The sequence below is a fragment of the Podarcis bocagei genome, assembly GCF_964188305.1.
Source record: "Podarcis bocagei genome assembly, chromosome: 17".
In the NCBI taxonomy this organism is placed as follows: Eukaryota; Metazoa; Chordata; class Lepidosauria; order Squamata; family Lacertidae; genus Podarcis; species Podarcis bocagei.
The window spans coordinates 40,174,724-40,193,661 of NC_138143.1; the positions used below are offsets into that span (position 1 = coordinate 40,174,724).

General features: G+C 47.5%; 1 protein-coding gene across 1 annotated transcript in view; it reads left to right on the forward strand.

Moving 5' to 3' along the window:
* The first annotated feature begins 5,140 nt into the window (after positions 1–5,140).
* The window catches only part of P3H3 (prolyl 3-hydroxylase 3), a 31,357-nt gene continuing 17,559 nt past the window's right edge, over positions 5,141–18,938 (forward strand). The window contains exons 1-8 of the mRNA XM_081176375.1: positions 5,141–5,807; positions 9,553–9,705; positions 11,526–11,712; positions 12,972–13,103; positions 13,218–13,348; positions 13,615–13,704; positions 16,539–16,591; positions 16,743–16,801. Of these exons, the coding sequence (XP_081032501.1) occupies positions 5,331–5,807; positions 9,553–9,705; positions 11,526–11,712; positions 12,972–13,103; positions 13,218–13,348; positions 13,615–13,704; positions 16,539–16,591; positions 16,743–16,801 (1,282 nt within the window). The 5' untranslated portion in view covers positions 5,141–5,330. The remainder of the gene's footprint in view (positions 5,808–9,552; positions 9,706–11,525; positions 11,713–12,971; positions 13,104–13,217; positions 13,349–13,614; positions 13,705–16,538; positions 16,592–16,742; positions 16,802–18,938) is intronic.

Here is an 18,938-nt window from a genome sequence, read left to right on the forward strand (position 1 = left end):
TCCCAGTGCCAAGAGATGACGCATGCAGTGCTCAATTTCAAAATACTCCACACACTCCTTGCGGCAGGCATGCTGTGGTAGCATCACCCCCAAGATACAGATGAGTTTGGCTACCTTAACAGAGTGTGATGGCCTGGGAATCCGATTCAGAGGCTGAACCGGAGGAATCCCAGCCTGCACAGGAGTCCCCGCCTCCAGGGCCGGCTGAACTGGGGCAGGGCCTCGATTCTGAGGCGCCTGCACCTGTGCCGGATCCTCAGGAGCAGGCACCAGGTGAATCCACTCTGGCTCCAGAGGTGGTTGAGGACTCAGTGCCTACAGGTGAATCTCCCCCTGGGCCCAGTAACCCTCCAGCCTCTCCTGAACTGCAGAGGCTCAGGGCAGAGAGGCGAAGGGAACTGGTTTCTCCCAGGAGGAGTGCTCACCTCCAGGCCAGGAGAGGCGGGTCTCCTGGGGGCCGGGACCGCCCCTGGCCTCAGAGAAGATAAAGGCCAGTCAGCCCGGTCCCAGGTTGCGGGAGCAACGTCGTTGATGAGCTGTTTCGACCAGCATCCAGTCCTGTTCCCCCAGAGTCCCTGTCCTTGCCCGGCTTCTCGCTGTGGACCCTGCTTTGCCCGAGGAGGATTGTCTGGCGACCCTCAACTCAGGTCCTGGACCTCGCCCCACGGGAACCTCCCCCCTGGACCAGCACACAGAGGTTGTCAAGAAAAAGGATGGAAATCTTCTCCATCACTAGCCATAAGGAAAGCTCAATTTCTCCGTACACAGCCTTTGCAGTGGCGTAGCAAAGGTTGTTGGTGCCCAGGGCAAGACAAATATTGCACCCCTTGGGTAGACCGGGCAGCCTTATGCAACTTAGGACCCCAATACCTCAAGAACTGCCTCTCATCACATGAACCAACCCAGACCTGCCGTTCTCCACATGAGGCCCTTCTGCATGTGCCCCCTCAGTGTGATGCAGTGGGTGGCAACACAAGAACTTGCCTTTTCACTGGTGGCCCCCCCATTTATGCAGTGCTTTCCAAGGAGGCGTGTCTGGTGCCATCGCTAACTGTTTTAGGCACAAGGCAAACACGTTCTTGTTCACCCAGGACTCTGGTTCTTAATTTTAGTGAGGTGAGGCAGAGTTGGATCTGTATATATATATATATTTAATTTGTGTATTTTAGGCTGCTTTGCCCTTGTTCCTTACCCCTTTTTAATGTTTGTTTTTTGTAAGTTGTTTTGAGCTTCATTTGGAGGGGGGAGTAATTAACACATAAATAAATAGTAATAATCAGCTCAGCCAAAACTTAATTGAGATCAGACAAGCTGTACTTTAGCTCAAACACCTTAGAATATATGAGAGCTCATGCCCTCTTTTAATCCTTAATGTAACATTATCAGATTACTTTGTGTTAGTAATGTCCAATTCTCATTGATTTTAAAGCCAGAGGGAACCATTAGTCTGATGTAGTTTGCCCTCTTACGTAACCCAGACCACAGATATTCACTCAGCCATTCCTGCACTGAAGCCAGAATTCTTGGAGGAACTGAAATTCCAAATGTATGTATTCTATCAAAGTGTGAGCCATTAGAGTTCTTTAAGACCTCAGACCATTTATTTGAAGCCGATTTCCATTGCTGGCAACTTAATTTTTTATTCTCAAGTGTTTTGAGTTTGTACTGGCTCTCATGCCTATCTTTTTGGAGATATAAAAAGATATCCACCCATAATCACACCACACATTTATTTCACGGAACTCTCAGGCCATTTCAAAACTTCAGGAGGGTCGTACATGTTAAAAATAAGACCTGCAACACACATTGTCAAAATGTAGCCCCGCCGTCTTAAGGGAAGAAAAGTTTGTTCATCCCGTTTTATTATTTTTAATGTATGCCGATCTAGCTTAGGAACAGCGGGATTTAAATTATTTTCAACATATACTGTACATACATATGTATATACATCTATACATACACAGTGTGGGGTAGTGGTTAGAGTGGTGGGCCAGGACCTGGGAGGCCCGGGTTCAAATCCGTGCTCAGCCATTGAGCTCACTGGGTGACCTTGGACCAGTCACTGCATCCGCCTAATCCGCCTCACAGGATTGTTGTGGGAATAAAACAAAGGCAGGGAGAACCAGGCATTCCACCTCAAGCTTCTGGGAGGAAAAGTGGAATGCAGATGCAATAAATAAAGGATACGCCAGTGTTCCTGGCAATCTGAAACAGAAGCCTTGCAAGCCTAACTGGGGATTTGAACCTTGGGCCCCATTTTTGTTGGGGGAGGTCAATGTATAAAGTCAATAAACCAACCTGGGTTTCCTCCTCCTCATAGCCCTAGGCTGGCACTTGACACGGACTGGTTGGACACAGAGGAATAGTGGGAAGAACCAGTTGAGGGTCATAGGTAAAGGTAAAGGGACCCCTGGCCATTAGGTCCAGTCGCAGACGACTCTGGGGTTGCAGCGCTCATCTCACTTTACTGGCCGAGGGAGCCAGCATACAGCTTCCGGGTCATATGGCCAGCATGACTAAGCCACTTCTGGTGAACCAGTGCAGTGCACGGAAACGCCGTTTACCTTCCCTCCGGAGTAGTACCTATTTATCTACTTGCACTTTGACTTGCTTTTGAACTGCTAGGTTGCCAGGAGCTGGGACTGAGCAACAGGAGCTCACCCTGTCACGGGGATTCGAACCGCTGACCTTCTGATCAGCAAGCCCTAGGCTCAGTGGTTTAGACCACAGCGCCACCCACATCCCTAGTTGAGGGTCATATCCCAAAGGGGAAAAGGCTTGGATCCCAAGGAGTGGTGGTGGGACAACAATGATTGGTCAGAGGGAGAAGACCGGGAGGAGGAGGTCTCGGAAGCTGAAGAGGTAACGGGGCTTAGGGAGTGGGGAGACTCTTTGCAGGGACAAGTCCAGAATCAGAGATAGAAGCTGAAGTAGGAGAGGAAAGAGGCCAAGAGGCAGAGATAGGTCCGGCTTGGGAAGAGGCACGGGGGTCTCCCCTTCCTGCTGCGACAAACTCCCCTCCCCCCTGGTCTCCTAAAACCAGGAGAGGCATGAAAAGGGCAGAGCAGCGGCTGGCGCAGTTTCTGATTGCTTGGAAAACACCCTGGAGAGGAGGGGACATCGCCAGCTATAGAAAGGCAGGCACCTTTAGCCTTGGCAACTGCTTCATGAGGGCAAGACCTGAGTTGCTGTGCTCCTCCGGCCTAACACTCCAGTGCAGATCATGTTTTGCTAATAAAGAGTTAACGCCAATGCGCTTGGTGCGATTTACTGCTGGCTTGCTCCTGGCAGCACTCCAGCAGAAGACATTTTGCTTCCCCCAAGCCAAGGTGCATAGTACGCAAGGCCCCCTGAGGTTTTGACCTATAAAGCCTTGAATTGCCAAGTACCGCAATACTTCAAGGATCTCCTCTCCCCATATGAACCAAGCCAGGCCTTGCAAACATCATCTGAGGCCCTTTTTTCTGCAGTGGTTCCCCATTTGTGGGCTTCTCTCCCCAGGGAAGCTCGCCTGGTGCTTTCCTTAAATATCTTTAGATGCCAGGCAAAAACGTTTCTCTTTAACCAGCCCTTTGGCTGGTTAACATTCTATGGCCCATTCTATGGGAGGAGAGATCATTGCTTTGTCTTTGTCTTTGTTCTATTATGCATTTTATGTTCTCATCTGTGATCTTTGGATGAAGGGCGGGATACAAATTTAATAAATAATCATAATCATAGCAGCAGTGAACAGCACAGGGAACTACAATCAGGGGTGCCAACTTGAATAAAATATTGGGGGGCAGGCATGGACGTAGCCAAGATTTATGTGAGGGGGGCAGAATCTCAGTTAATTATTTTTATGTATTTACTTGATGGGGGGGCAACTGCCCCCCCCATTGGCAGCTATTCCCATGGACCCAGGTAAGCCCTGCCCTGCAAAACCGATCACAAGATGCAGTGCGCACACACCATTTTAATGACAATGCCCATTAACTTGTAGGGGGGCGGCCCTCTCAAATATTTTATGGGGGGAGCCAAAGGGACCTTGGCCCTAGGAGTTGGCTCTTAAGCAGCCAATCATGGCTGGCTGGCAGGCCAGGCACTCCTATACAGGCACTCCTACCATGACCGAAAAATGTGTTGTGTCAAGCTGCCCTGGAGTTATGTGAATCCTGTTAGGGTGCTGGAGGCAAAGCTCTGTGAGGAAGAGAAGCAGAATTTGTTGCTCTCTCTCTCTCTCTCTCTCTCTCTCTCTCTCTCTCTCTCTCTCTCTGTCTCTTTCTTTCTTTTTTGGCTGGGTTTCTGCATCTATCATCCTTCTAGCAGGCAGAAATCCAGCAGGTGGGGAGGATTTCCTTTCAATAGTGCTGCCGGAACCTTTGCAGTGACTTGAGAGCTTCCATTGGATCCTTGTGATGGATTGCTTTGAAGTGATTTCTGCACCAGGGAAAGGGATTTTTGTTGTTGTTGAGTCGTTTCGTTGTGTCCGACTCTTCGTGACCCCCTGGACCAGAGCACGCCAGGCACTCCTGTCTTCCACTGCCTCCCGCAGTTTGGTCAAACTCATGCTGGTAGCTTCGAGAACACTGTCCAGCCATCTCGTCCTCTGTCGTCCCCTTCTCCTTGTGCCCTCCATCTTTCCCAACATCAGGGTCTTTTCCAGGGAGTCTTCTCTTCTCATGAGGTGGCCAAAGTCTTGGAGCCTCAGCTTCAGGATCTGTCCTTCCAGTGAGCACTCAGGGCTGATTTCCCTAAGAATGGAGAGGTTGGATCTTCTTGCAGTCCATGGGACTCTCCAGAGTCTCCTCCAGCACCAGAATTCAAAAGCATCAATTCTTCGGCGATCAGCCTTCTTTATGGTCCAGCTCTCACTTCCATACATCACTATTGGGAAAAACATAGCTTGAACTATACGGACCTTTGTTGGCAAGGTGATTAACCCCCTCCCACACACCTGTCCTCTATTTTGCCTGACCTGTCCTGTATTTTGCCCAACCAAAGGCGGCAACCCTACTTAAAGCACAGGAATTAAGCAGCAAAACGTACTTTATCACCTCCAGGCTAGGGCAGAACCAGCGAGCGCGCGCGCATCCCTCCACCACCGCGCGCCCCACCTTCCTTCCCCGCCGCCACCGCGTCCTTCCCCGGCTTGTTTGGGCCTCCTCTGCCCCTGGGAGGAATTTCCAGCCTCGGGCAGCAGCTCCGGATTACGCATCCCTTCTCCCCGCCTTCCTCTCCCCCTCCGCCAGCAGCGCAGGCCCCTTTCCCAGCCGCCTCCTGCCCGCCCCTTTCGCCCCAACTCCTCGGGCGACGTCTGCAATTTCTCCTCTTCTCCTTTGCCCTCTGCCATGGCTCTCCGCTCGCGCCCTCCTTCCTTCTCCTCCTCGCCCCGCTCCTCGGTCCCCTTCCTCCTCCTCCTCCTCCTCCTCTCCATCCTCCTCTTCCTCTCCTCGCCCTCCTCCGGCCACCTGGCGCCTTACGACGCGCTCTACGCCGACGGGGTGCGCGCCTACTTCGCCCAGGACTGGCCCCGGGCGGCCGAGCTGCTGCAGCGCTGCCTGCACAGCTACTCTGGGCTGCAGGGCGCGCGCCGGGAGTGCCAGGGCGCGTGCCAGTGGCAGGCCGGCTTCTCGACGGGGCGCCCGCCCTCGCGGCCCTGGGAGACGGGCTTCTTCGAGCGGGTGCTGCAGCGGGCCGAGTGCCTGGAGGAGTGCCTGGGGCGCCGGCTGGGCGGGCAACCCTCCCTCCACCGGGCCAGCGCGCAGATCCGGCAGGACTTCGAGGAGAGGGAGCCCTACAACTACCTGCAGATCGCCTTCTTCAAGGTGAGGGGCAGGACGGGGCCAAGAGGCGCCTGCAGCTGCTGATGTGGCTGCCTCGCCTGCCCGCCCGCCTTGGCAAACTTTATTTTTCACTTTCCCAAACTTGGGCTTTCCAGCTGTTTTGGGACTACAACTCCCATCATCCCTAGCTAGCGGGATCAGTAGTCTGGGATGATGGGAATTTATAGAATTATAGAATTGTAGAGTTGCAATGCAGGAATCTCAGCTAAAGCATCCATGGCAGACTCCAAGGAAGGAGTCTGCAACCACGGAGGGACACCATTCCACTATTGAACTATCACTGGCAGAAAGTTTTCCTGATGTTTAGTCAGAATCTCCTTTATTGTATCTTACTTTGTGGTCTTTACATTAAGAGCAACCATGTGTCGTCGTCTTCTATGGGCAGAAAAATGCCTAGTGCCGTCAAGAAGCATTCAGGCTGTGCAGAGTTACTCAGCAAAAAAATAAAAATGTGTAGATGGCCAAAAGCAATTTAAAGTGACAGGTCCTTGGCACTCAGTTCAGAAGTCCTTGATTATCCATTTCTTTCTGCTGCTACGTCTACTGCCTTCCAATTCCATGCCTGGGCTGCCTTAGAGCAGAGTTAGCTGCTACACACAAGCATTTCTAAAATGGGGTTATGGGCACAGAACTCAGGATTCCCCCTCCCCTTGCAACATACTTTAGAATCACAGAATCATAGTGCATCCTCCTGCAATGCAGAAACCTTTTGCCCAATGTGGTGTTCGAACCTGCGACCCTGAGATGAAGAGTCTTTGTTGTTGTTGTTTAGTCGTGTCCGCCTCTTCGTGACCCCCTGGACCAGAGCATGCCAGGCACTCCTGTCTTCCACTGCCGCCCGCAGTTTGGTCAAACTCATATTGGTAGCTTTGAGAACACTGTCCCACCATCTCGTCCTCTGTTGTCCCCTTCTCCTTGTGCCCTCCATCTTTCCCAACATCAGGGTCTTTTCCAGGGAGTCTTCTCTTCTCATGAGGTGGCCAAAGTCTTGGAGCCTCAGCTTCAGGATCTGTCCTTCCAGTGAGCACTCAGGGCTGATTTCCTTCAGAATGGAGAGGTTTGATCTTCTTGCAGTCCATGGGACTCTCAAGAGTCTCCTCCAGCACCAGAATTCAAAAGCATCCATTCTTCGGCGATCAGCCTTCTTTGTGGTCCAGCTCTCACTTCCATACATCACTACTGGGAAAACCATGGCTTTATAGACCTTTCTTATGCTGTACCAAGTGAGTGGTGATGGGTGCCTCATGCCTCCAGGGCAGGCCCTGCCATGAGCTACAGCGAGGTGATTTCCCTTGGGAAACAGATGCTTTCTTCTCTTCAGCTGGCAGAGCCTGGTGTGCCAAACAGCCTGCCCTTCGCTGCCTCAACTCGCCTTCTTCCCTCAGGTGTGATGGTGGAGGATGCTGCGAAATCACTAGCATGAGAATGATGCTGCTGACTCTGTAGGGTTCTGCATATGGACCGGGCTGCATAGGCACCTCCAGCAACAAAATGCCTTGGGCTGGCGATGCTTGTATCCGTGCCAGATTTTTTTCTTTTTCTTTTCTTTTTTTTTAAAAAAAACCTTTTATTGATAAATGCAATACTTACAAACACAAACCAGAACACTAAACAAACTTATTGTACATTGATACATACATCTCTCAACTTAGATTACAAAAAAGAAAACAAACATACAAACATACAGACATAAATTTTGACTTTCCTCCGCCTATATGTGGCTTCCTTTGTTTCTTTTCTTCTTTTCACTCTGTTATCAATATTATTTTTGACTATCTTGTCTTAGACCCATTTCTTCTTAATTTTTTACTCTATAAGTTTCATTCATTGCATATTGATATATTAATACCAGAACAATGTTTTTTGATGTATTCCTTCATGCAAGTCCACTCCTCTATCAGTTTCTGGTCTGATTTGCCTCTTACCACTGCTGTAAGTCTTGCTGAGTCTATATATTCACAAAATCTTATTTGCCATTCACTTATTGAGGGATTTAGGGTATTGTGGACAGTTGCTCCGCACAGGGCGCTGAGCCAAGAGGGCACAACATTGAGAAGGTTCATTTGGGGCACCAGATGTTGGCCTCGCTCAGGGAGCCATGCAACCAAAGTCTCCCCCTGCTCATATTTCCCCCTCACAGACCGCAATCATTTGTAATCTGAAATAGGCCTTTGTCCAAATCTTGAAGTTGTGTACAGAGGTTGACAAGAACTTTAAAACAGGGGAAATGGTGTTCTGTCAGGAACAATTATGAGAGGGGGAAGTAGTCATGGGCACACATATCCTGTGTTGCAGAGGGCAAGTGTTTATTTGACAGGGCTACCTATAATAATAATAATAATAATAATAATAATAATAATAATAATAAATTCATTATGTATACCTCAACCCATACAGCTGGGTTTCCTCAGCCACTCTGGGCGGTTCCCAACAGCATATTAAAAACACAATAAAACACCAAACATTAAAAACTTAACTAAACAGGGATGCCTTCAGATGTCTTCTAAAAATCAGATAGTTGTTTGTTTCCTTGACATCTGATGGGAGGGCGTTCCACAGTGTGGGCGCCACTACCGAGAAGGCCCTCTGCCTGGTTTCCTGCAACCTCACATCTGACAGTGAGGGAACCGCCAGAAGGCCCTTGGTGCTGGACCTCAGTGAATGATGGGCTGAATGATGGGGGTGGAGACGCTCCTTCAGGTACCTGCATTTCCATAGTCTGCATGCTGGGTAGCTTTGTTTTTAAAGCAAAAATCCTTTTTGCTTTTAACAACAAACAAAAGCTGTTCGATAGTGGAATGGGCTCCCTCAAGAGGTTGGGGACTCTCCTTCACTGGAGGTTTTTAAAGCAGCGTTTGGATGTCCATCTGTTGGGGAAGCTTTAGCTGAGGTTCCTAAATTGCAGGGGTTGGGCTAGATGACCCTCAGGGGTCCCTTCCAACTCTACAATTCTATGACATCTCTTTTGACATCTGATAATACTTGTGGTGGTGGTGGTTTAGTCGTTTAGTCGTGTCCAACTCTTTGTGACCCCCTGGACCAGAGCACGCCAGGCACTTCTGTCTTCCACTGCCTCCCGCAGTTTGGTCAAACTCATGCTGGTAGCTTCGAGAACACTATCCAACCATCTCGTCCTCTGTCGTCCCCTTCTCCTTGTGCCCTGCATCTTTCCCAACATCAGGGTCTTTTCCAGGGAGTCTTCTCTTCTCATGAGGTGGCCAAAGTATTGGAGCCTCAGCTTCAGGATCTGTCCTTCCAGTGAGCACTCAGGGCTGATTTCCTTCAGAATGGAGAGGTTTGATCTTCTTGCAGTCCATGGGACTCTCCAGAGTCTCCTCCAGGATCATAATTCAAAAGCATCCATTCTTCGACGATCAGCCTTCTTTATGGTCCAGCTCTCACTTCCATACATCACTACTGGGAAAACCAGAGCTTTAACTATAGGGACCTTTGTTGGCAAGGTGATGTCTCTGCTTTTTAAGATGCTGTCTAGGTTTGTCATTGCTTTTCTCCCAAGAAGTAGGCGTCTTTTAATTTCGTGATAATACTGTGAAGTATAAAAAAACTGTAACAAATGTTTTTAACTTGCACTGCTTTGCGTGTGTGTTTGTGTGCATGCTATTAAATCTAAGAGCGGGCTTCTCCATGCTCTCTGCCACTTCAGTCTGAGAATGGTGCCCTCGTGGCCCTCATTTTACTTCTAAATGGTACTGTTTTGTTCCTGCAGCTAAAGAAACTCGATGAAGCCGTTTCCTCAGCTCACACGTTCTTCGTGGCCAATCCACAGCACCTACAGATGCGCGAGGACATGGAGAAATACCGGCGCATGGCGGGGGTGAAAGTGGAAAGCTTTCGGGATCTTGAGGCCATGCCACACTGGGTGAGACACTTCCGGGAAACTGGATGTTGCTTGGCAGATTAAGAAGGGCTGCTTTGTGAAGCCTACTGGGGCTCTGTGGGTGGTAAAGAATTCACAGAATCGTAGTGTTAGAAGGGACCGCCAGGCTTATCTAGCCCAATCCCCTTGAAATGCAGGACTCTCAACCAGATCTTGAATTCAAAAATATTTTTTATTAACAGGCCAATCACATCACATTATCCATATCACATTAGTTCCAAAATATACAGCCAAATTTTAAATTTTGTTGGGGGTACCCATACATCAAGCTCAGCTCGAGTCCAAAACAGGCATCACTTATCTTACTGCTTTAATTAGGAATCTCAACCAGATCTTATGTGACATATGGCCATCCAACCTCTGCTTAAAAACCTCCCAAGCATTGAAGGTGGGGGTGCGCCCCCCTTTCCCACAGTGCTACCTGTGGCTCCAGAGAGGATGGTAAGCTGAAAATGACACAGAAGGATGTCATTGAATTCTTCTCAATATGGATCCCGATTCCAATGTATAGTAAAGGTAACGGTAAAGGGACCCATGACCATTAGGTCCAGTTGTGACCGACTCTGGGGTTGCGGCACTCATCTCGCTTTGTTGGCCGAGAGAGCCGGCGTACAGCTTCCGGGTCATGTGGCCAGCATGACTAAGCCACTTCTGGTGAACTAGAGCTGTGCACGGAAACGCCGTTTACCTTCCTGCCAGAGCGGTACCTATTTATCTACTTGCACTGGTGTGCTTTTGAACTGCTAGGTTGGCAGAAGCAGGGACCGAGCAACGGGAGCTCACCCCGTCGCAGGGATTCGAACCGCCAACCTTCTGATCGGCAAGTCCTAGGCTCTGTGGTTTAACCCACAGTGCCACCCGTGTCCCTTAATGTATAGTTAGCAGAGTAAAAACTGAAACACGTTGCAGGATTCCCAAAAATTAAACCAGAGGCAATAAATATTTCAGCCAGCAGAGCTTTACTGCTACGGAAGGCAAATAAGCCTAATGGTCCAATACAGTGGTACCTCTGGATGCGAAACGGATCTGTTCTGGAGCCCCATTCGCATCCTGAGTAGAATGTAAGACATGTCTGTGCGTGCGCGGTTCGCAATTTGAGCGTCTGCGCATGGGCGAGTGGCGAAACCCGGAAGTAATGCGCTCCGTTGCTTCCGGGTTGCCGCAGAGCATAACTTGAAAATGCTCAACCTGAAGCACATTTAACCCGAGGTATGACTGTACATTCAGGATTGGCACTGTCCATAAGAAATCCAGCTGCAGCAGACTTAACTTAAACTTACAATAACTTATAATAAGTCTAAACCATAACATTATATGCAGAACACCACACCAGAAGATAGAAGAGAGATAGAAAGAGAAAGTGAAACCCTGGCTCCTCCTGGCCTATTATAGTCAGCATGACCTTGACAGAAGAGATAACAGAACCAGTTTAAGCCAGCTGTACTCAGCTTCTCTGAAAGTATAACCCAAACATCATGAACCTTCTGCTTGTTTCCAGAGCCCTCTTGAATTAAGTAGAATAAGAAAGATCTCTACACATCAGATCAATACTTTCTGCACTAAGAAATGCAAACTGACAAGGGAAGGGTTAAAGACCCATTAGACAACTCTTACCATTCCTACATGCTGCTTTTAGGACTTAAAAGATACATCTCGCCATAAACTCCCATACCTCATGTGGTTTGGCCCTGAGAGCTTAGCCTCTGGTTGCAAAGGCCTGCTACCACAGCCCCCCATCACTATCCCATGAGAGAGTCACAACCTGGGCTGTCCTGGGGGACTGATGGGTTTGTGACCTGCAGGTGGCCTACGAAGCTGGAATTCAACATTACAAGGCGGATGACTACCAGCAGGCAGTGACAAAGCTGGAGGAATCGCTCAAAGAAGGGCTGCTGGCGCTGGAGGACTGCAGGGCCCTTTGCGAAGGACCTCAGGAGGATGAGGAAAAGGAGGAGGAGACGCAGCTTGGCCTCTACGAAGCCATTGCAGGTAGTAGCAGCAAAAGTCTGAGGGAGCGCTGAACATTAAGAGCTGGAGAGAGCTTGTGGTTTGAGGCGGCCTTCTTCTTGAAGCAAGCACACATGCTTACTCCTCTGTAGACTCTAATAATAATAATAGTAATAATAATAATAATATTTATTCCCCACCCATCCAGCTGACATGTTCTCCAGATGCTTAACGAATATCAAATGCTTGCCTAACAGTCACAAAAAATGGGTGAGGGTTTAAATAGATGTGGTGGGGAGAGCCATTAATGACATTTCCTGTGTTATTTTAAGAGCAGTTAGAGGGGTATTTGGGTTGGGATCTGGCAACAGAAAGAGAAGGTTTATCCATTTCCCGGCAATTTTTTCCCAATTGAAATGTCCTCCCCACCTCAAGCATCTGTTTCACCTCATGGGAGAAAAGGGGCAGGTGTGTTTTCATTTAGGTTGCTTTCCTGCACTGTGGTGAAAGAAAAAAATGTTGGGAAATTTTGAATATTGGCAGTATTCCTCCCCCGCCCCCATGCTCATGACTTCTGGGGGCATTACCTTGAGAGAAAATGTATTCCCTAGGTATAAGAAACATCCCATAGCCCTTAAAGAAGCACCTTCTGCTTTTCAAGTGCTGCGCATCAAATAATAATAATAATAATAATAATAATAATAATAATAATAATAATTTATTTGTACCCCGCCCATCTGGCTGGGTTTCCCCAGCCACTCTGGGCGGCTTCCAACAAAGATTAAAAATACATTAAAATGTCACACATTAAAAACTTCCCTGAACAGGGAAAAGAGGGAGGGGTTCCCGCAAAAGGCAGGTCAGGTCATTGTGGAGAGTCAGCCATCTGGTTTCCAAGATACAGTCCTTGAAATCCGACACACAGGTAAAGGCCGTGGGTTTCTTTAGGGTATTGTAACCCTCCTGGCAAACAGAAGGGGAAGAAATGGAGGCAGTGAGAGATTGTACTTTCTTGGGTTCCATGATCACTGCAGATGGTGACAGCAGCCACGAAATTAAAAGACGCCTGCTTCTTGGGAGAAAAGCAATGACAATCCGAGACAGCATCTTAAAAAGCAGAGACATCACCTTGCCAACAAAGGTCCCTATAGTTAAAGCCATGGTTTTCCCAGTCATGATGTATGGAAGTGAGAGCTGGACCATAAAGAAGGCTGATCGCCGAAGAATTGACAGTCCAGCTGTTACTCTGGGGATATGTATTCTCTATTTCTATTTCTCATTCTCTTTCTGCCTTCTTCCAGCTCACTACATCCAGGTCCTAAAGTGCAGGCAGAAGTGTGTCCTTGACATTGCCACCAAGCCCGGGAGGGTGTCTTCCACAGAAGACTTCATCCCGTCTCATTTTGATTTGCTGCAGTTTGCCTATGAAAGAAGTAAGCCGGGGATGCTGTGCTGAGTGGGGACGTGCCCAGGACAAGAGTGGGGTGGAGCATGGATGGAATGGTAGTTGGAGCCGTTGTAACTTGAGTCCATCTTCTCGTTTTCAGCTGGGAATTGGGCCCTTGCCGCTGAATGTGCAGCTACCTATTTGCAGTTCTATCCATCAGACGGGGCGTTGCTGGAGAAACTGAAGCAATACCAAGCAGAGCTGGGAGACGTGCCCATTGCAGCCAGAGAGGTACCAGTAAACATTTCTTCCATCTGGAAGCAAGCACCACGTCAGTGAGAACAAAATATTTTGCGCATTGGGCATAATCTAGAGAGAGTTAAGGATTCCCAACTCTCTCATGAAAATCACTCAAGTGACCTTAAGGCACATGGATAGATAGCTGTGCAGATTTACGGTCAGAGTTTGTTGTTGTTGTTTTTAAGCAAAAAAGCGGGAGCCATTTTGTAGTAATTTTTTTTTAATGCCTGGTTTTAATATCTTTATTTCTTTCACAGAATATCCGCCACTATGTGGAGAGGTCTCTTATGGAGAAGAAACTCATTTACTATGCAGTGGAGCACCTTGGGGAAACTTTTAATGACCCTGTAAGTAGCTGCCGTCCGCTTATTTATCTATGGACGTGTACTGGACAAATTAATATATGGGAGGGGACCATGCCCCCCCACTTCCTGCCTTGGTGCCTGAAATAAGTGATGAGCAGGAAGAAAAGTATGGATATAAAAGATACTTCAAGATGGCTGCTTCCAGTTGAGCACAGTAAGTTCCCAAAGCCAGGAGGGCAAGGACTGTTTAAATAAAGGAATCGACTGCTTACCTCACTCACACAAAGTACACCTTTGGTCAGGCTTCTCACTTGCTGTGGCTCCAAAAAGATCCCTGTGGTTCGGTGATTTTCAAAGAATGTGGCGCGCCACACTGGTTTAGCCCGAAGGATGGCAAGTGTAGCCAGAATATTCAAGGACAATCAAATAAACATTGAAACATTAGTGTAGTGTAATATAATAATAATAATAATAATAATAATAATAATAATAATAATAATAATAATAATAATAATAATAATAATAATAATTCATTATTTATACCCCGCCCATCTGGCTGGGTTTCCCCAGCCACTCTGGGTGGCTTCCAACCTAATATTAAAAACAATACAGTGTCAGACATTGAAAGCTTCCCTAAACAGGGCTGTCTTCAGATGTCTTCTAAAAGTCTGGTAGTTATTATTCTCTTTGACATCTGATGGGAGGGCGTTCCACAGGGAGGGTGCCACTACCGAGAAGGCCCTCTGCCTGGTTCCCTGTAACCTCACCTCACAGCAAGGAAACTGCCAGAAGGTCCTCCTCAGTTTCCGGGCTGGATGATGGGGGTGGAGACTCTCCTTCAGGTATACAGGACTGAGGCCTGTATAGTATAATATTGCATAGCATAGCATAGCAATTGTTTTGGATATACAAACAGAAACAGTATCCTTGCCTCTGTTGAAGAGCATTGGCTATACTACTGTTCTCCACGATATATTGTTGCGAACAGGGATTTTCAAAACTGACAAATCTGACACATCGGAAAAGAGTAAGGCTTCTTTGCGCTGATGAGGAGATGAAAGTTTGTTTGTTTCAAAGTAAACATCATATAAACAAAATTACCTGGCAAAAGCAAGCTCACACCTCTCAATGAGTTGGTATACACACTTAAGGTTCATGTGTAAGAGGCTCATTCATCATTACATTTTGGGAACAATTCAAGTTCTTCTGTAGCTGCATTGCTTTATACTTTCTGAATGTCCCATGATTACATTGGCTCAGGATTTCAGTGTTTGATCTAGGGAAGGGTTTGTACCAACACCTGACCAATGAGGAATTTGTCAGCAAATGGCAGAAAACCATGGCTAAAAAAGCCACCTCTATTGGTCTGTCACCCCCCCCCCAACTGTATTACCTGGGTTATGAAGGCGCCCTAAAGGCGTTAAAGCAAAGATTATGGGATAATGGACACAGTGACTTGCGATCTCAATCACACGCAGTCTGTAGTCCGCTGGCAGTAGGAGTACAATATGGGCATGTCTTTAAGTTAACATCTTACATTAAAAACCTGACAGTACCAAACTACCGAAGGCTTTTCACCAAAGCCAGACTAAACGTCTTCCCCTCTGCAGTGTTGGATGGTAGGTTGAGAGGAGTTCCCTAGCAGGACAGACTTTGCTCGTGTGCTCAAGACATCGATTCCATAAAACATATTTTGTTGCACTATGCAAAATATGAGCAAGCCAGGGCTGAACTGATATTACCCTTGCTGGTACCTTTCCCAGGAAAATCAGAGGCTCACTATGTCAGGTTCCTATTGGAAGACCGGACAAATGCTAGAACATTAGCAGTGGCAAAGTTTTTGTCGGTGGTTGCAAGAACCAATGATCCCTATATTCTGAACAAAATGCTTGTTTAACCTGGAGGTAGGCTGTATGAATTGTGTATTGCTTTGTAACGATTTGTTGAGTCTCTGGACCGTAAGATTGATGATGATGACATTATAAAGTAGTTGTATTCTGTGTTATAAATCGAGCACCGCTCTGGAGCGTCTCTTCCTGGGCTCCAGTGTATTTATTATCAATGAAAAATTGGTGTGGTGCTGGTAATTTTTTATTCTGAAAGTGTGGCCCAGAGAAGAAAGCTTGGGAGCCACAGCTGTAGCATGAACTAGCTTGGAGGCAGAGCATGTGTGCACATACCATGGTGAGGGAGCAGGAACTTTATACTGCAATATGTAGAAGGAGTCAAAATAAAAAAAATCCTTCCAGTAGCACCTTAAAGACCAACTAAGTTAGTTCTTGGTATGAGCTTTCGTGTGCATGCACACTTCTTCAGATACACTGAAACAGAAGTTGCCAGACCCTTCTATATAGTGAGAAGGTGGGGAGGGGTATTACTCAGAAGGGTGGTGGGAATGGGAGATTGGCGGATAGCTGAGATGAGCCTGTTGACAACTCTTAACGACTGTAATAGGTCTTACAGGAAAAGGCAAGGGGTGAGAAGGTAAGAAATGGCTTAGCCATTTTCCTGTAAGACCCTTGCCTTTTCCTGTAAGACCTATTACAGTCGTTAAGAGTCGTCAACAGGCTCATCTCAGCTATCTGCCAATCTCCCATTCCCACCACCCTTCTGAGTAATACCCCTCCCCACCTTCTCACTATATAGAAGGATCTGGCAATTTCTGTTTCAGTGTATCTGAAGAAGTGTGCATGCACACGAAAGCTCATACCAAGAACTAACTTAGTTGGTCTTTAAGGTGCTACTGGAAGGATTTTTTTTATTTTGACTATGGCAGACCAACACGGCTACCTATCTGCATGTAGAAGGAGGTGAGGGTTCTGCCACAGCATGGAAAAAATCTTGTGTAACATGAGTCCGTGCCTTTATTTCTTTAGGATTCGTGGACTCCAGAGGAATTGATTCCTGAAAGCATGAAGGAAAAACACAAGTAAGCACCAGAAGGTAGAGAGGCTGGGCTGAGGGGGAGCAATATTCAGTTGTAGCCTTTGCTTTTTTGCCGAACTTTTTAATAGGGGAGAGTCTCATGTCCTCCATTTCTGCAACTGATGGCCTTTTTTGTGTTTGTTTGTTAATCCAAGAGAAGATCAAGAGAAGCAAAGGCTGAAAGCCCCAGATATGGGACAGCAGGAGCCAAGAGGTGAGTACCAGAAAACGAGCTGACATGCAGGGAGGAAAGGCTGGTGAGGCAACAAGACTTGGTCATCCCCACCGACTCCCTGTGGTGGTTTGAGGGGAGTTGGGCATTGGTGAGTGAGATGAGCCTGAAGCTTCCTCTGAACCTGGAGCTAAAGAGAAGAAGGAACCAACTCTGCCCCTTTTCCAGCTCCTAAGTTTAGCTGAAGCCTGGGATTATGCGTGTCGAGACCCCCATAGTTGAGAAATAGCACACACAAGGACACGGATATTAGGTTAATGTTATTGGGCAAATTTTGGCCACAACTTTATTGATTACAGAATGTGAGCGGTATTGGCTTAGGCACTGAATGGACCCGACTATATCTGACTCCTGCCCGTCACGCTGGGAGTCCAGTAAGGGTCAACCACCGGAAGGGGGAGCCCTGTCGATGCGAACCAACTCAAGCTCCCCCTGGTGTTCCCGTCGGGGTCGTGTCATGGCCCTAGCCCCACCCCGGGCTTCGGACAAGATCTACACCCCTGGATTCCTTTAACGGAATACCCTTAAGCTTGGAGGGGCAGGTGATGGCCACACCTCCCCTCCCCCACACAAGGTCAAACAATGCCTAACCGCAACCCTAGCAAAGTTGTGACCATTGCTATGAGGTAGGCGAAAACCAAATGGCCTGTGCCAATTTGCCAAGTGGAAAAATTCCTACCAGGCCCCTCAACAGCGACCAACCAAGGTCCATAGCAAGGCCAATGACGAAAACCTGCAAAATAGGGAGGGAGGGCGGGCAATTGAGGAAGCGAGCCAAAGAGGAAGCCCTCTGGCTCGCGCCTCTGCTTAAATGGTCCCGGCCACACACACCCAGCCAGCGGATTGGCTGACTGGGCACTGACGTGGCCAGGATCCCCCGGGCAAAGCGGGACTACGTCCCCTGCCCCCGGGGGAGAGTGGGTGGCCACGTGGTGAACTAGAGGGGAGACGAAGGTGCATGGCTTGAAGCAAGCCTCTCCCCGCAGTCCTGTTCCGAATTGTTGGCGGTGGGGCCTTGTTTTCTCTCTTCCTCTTCCCCTGCAGGCTCCAAGTTTAGAGCTTCAGAAGGGGAGGGGGGTCCTGGCAAAATGAAGGTTTGGGTTTGCTTATAACGCTAGCCAAAAAATATGGTTGAGACTCCTGTTCAAGTTTTAGATCGAGCCTTGTAGCCTTTGGAAGAGCACTGAAGAATTTTGAACAATCTGCTGGTTTTATCTTAATTCGGCATTTCTGCTCCCAGTGAAAAACAACTAACTTTGTCTGAAGCCGTGCTTGCAGCACAGGGCGGGGTGTTTTTTATCGCTTGAATTAAGTTGGCTCTGAATTAAATTGGCTTTGGTGAATTAGGTGAAGCTTTACGTTTTAAGGATTTACCCTGGGTTTGAAATACCATTTTGTTTCGTGATCCTTTCTTTTATAAATATGTAAATTGTGCAAAGGATAGCTCAGCTGGTAAAGTGTGAGATTCTTAATCTCTAGGTCATGGGTTTGGGCCCCATGTTGGGCAAAAAGATTCCTGAATTGCAGCAGATTGGACTAGAGGACCCTTGCGATCCATAATAATAATAATAATAATAATAATAATAATAATAATAATAATAATAATAATACCTTTATTGTCAATGTACAATCTGTGTACAATGAAATTAACTGAGCCTCCCCCCAAAAAAACACTCAGTCTCATTGCATTCTGTGTGCTTGTGGCACAACACACCAACCCCCAAAGTCAGTTGCACTATATTATTTTCCGTTCAGCAGCCTAACAGCCCACAGATAGAAACGGATTCCAAACTCTATGATTCTGTGAAATGACAGGGACCCAGTGCTGAAGTTTCCAAACTCATGTTAAATCAGATCGACTCGGAGGTTGCTTAAGAGGCAATATGCTGAGAGATCGGAAAGTACTAGGGAATTAGGAGCTCATTCACTATATTTAAGAGCAGCCCTGCTGGATCAAGCCAATTCATCATCATCATCACCACTTTTAATTTGTAGACCGTCTTTCTATCTTACAATACCCAAGGTGTTTTATAAGCTGAAGAAACAAAGAATGTATACCATATAACAATCTAATGCAATACAAAAATATGATAATAAAACATAACTTTTAAATACGCAA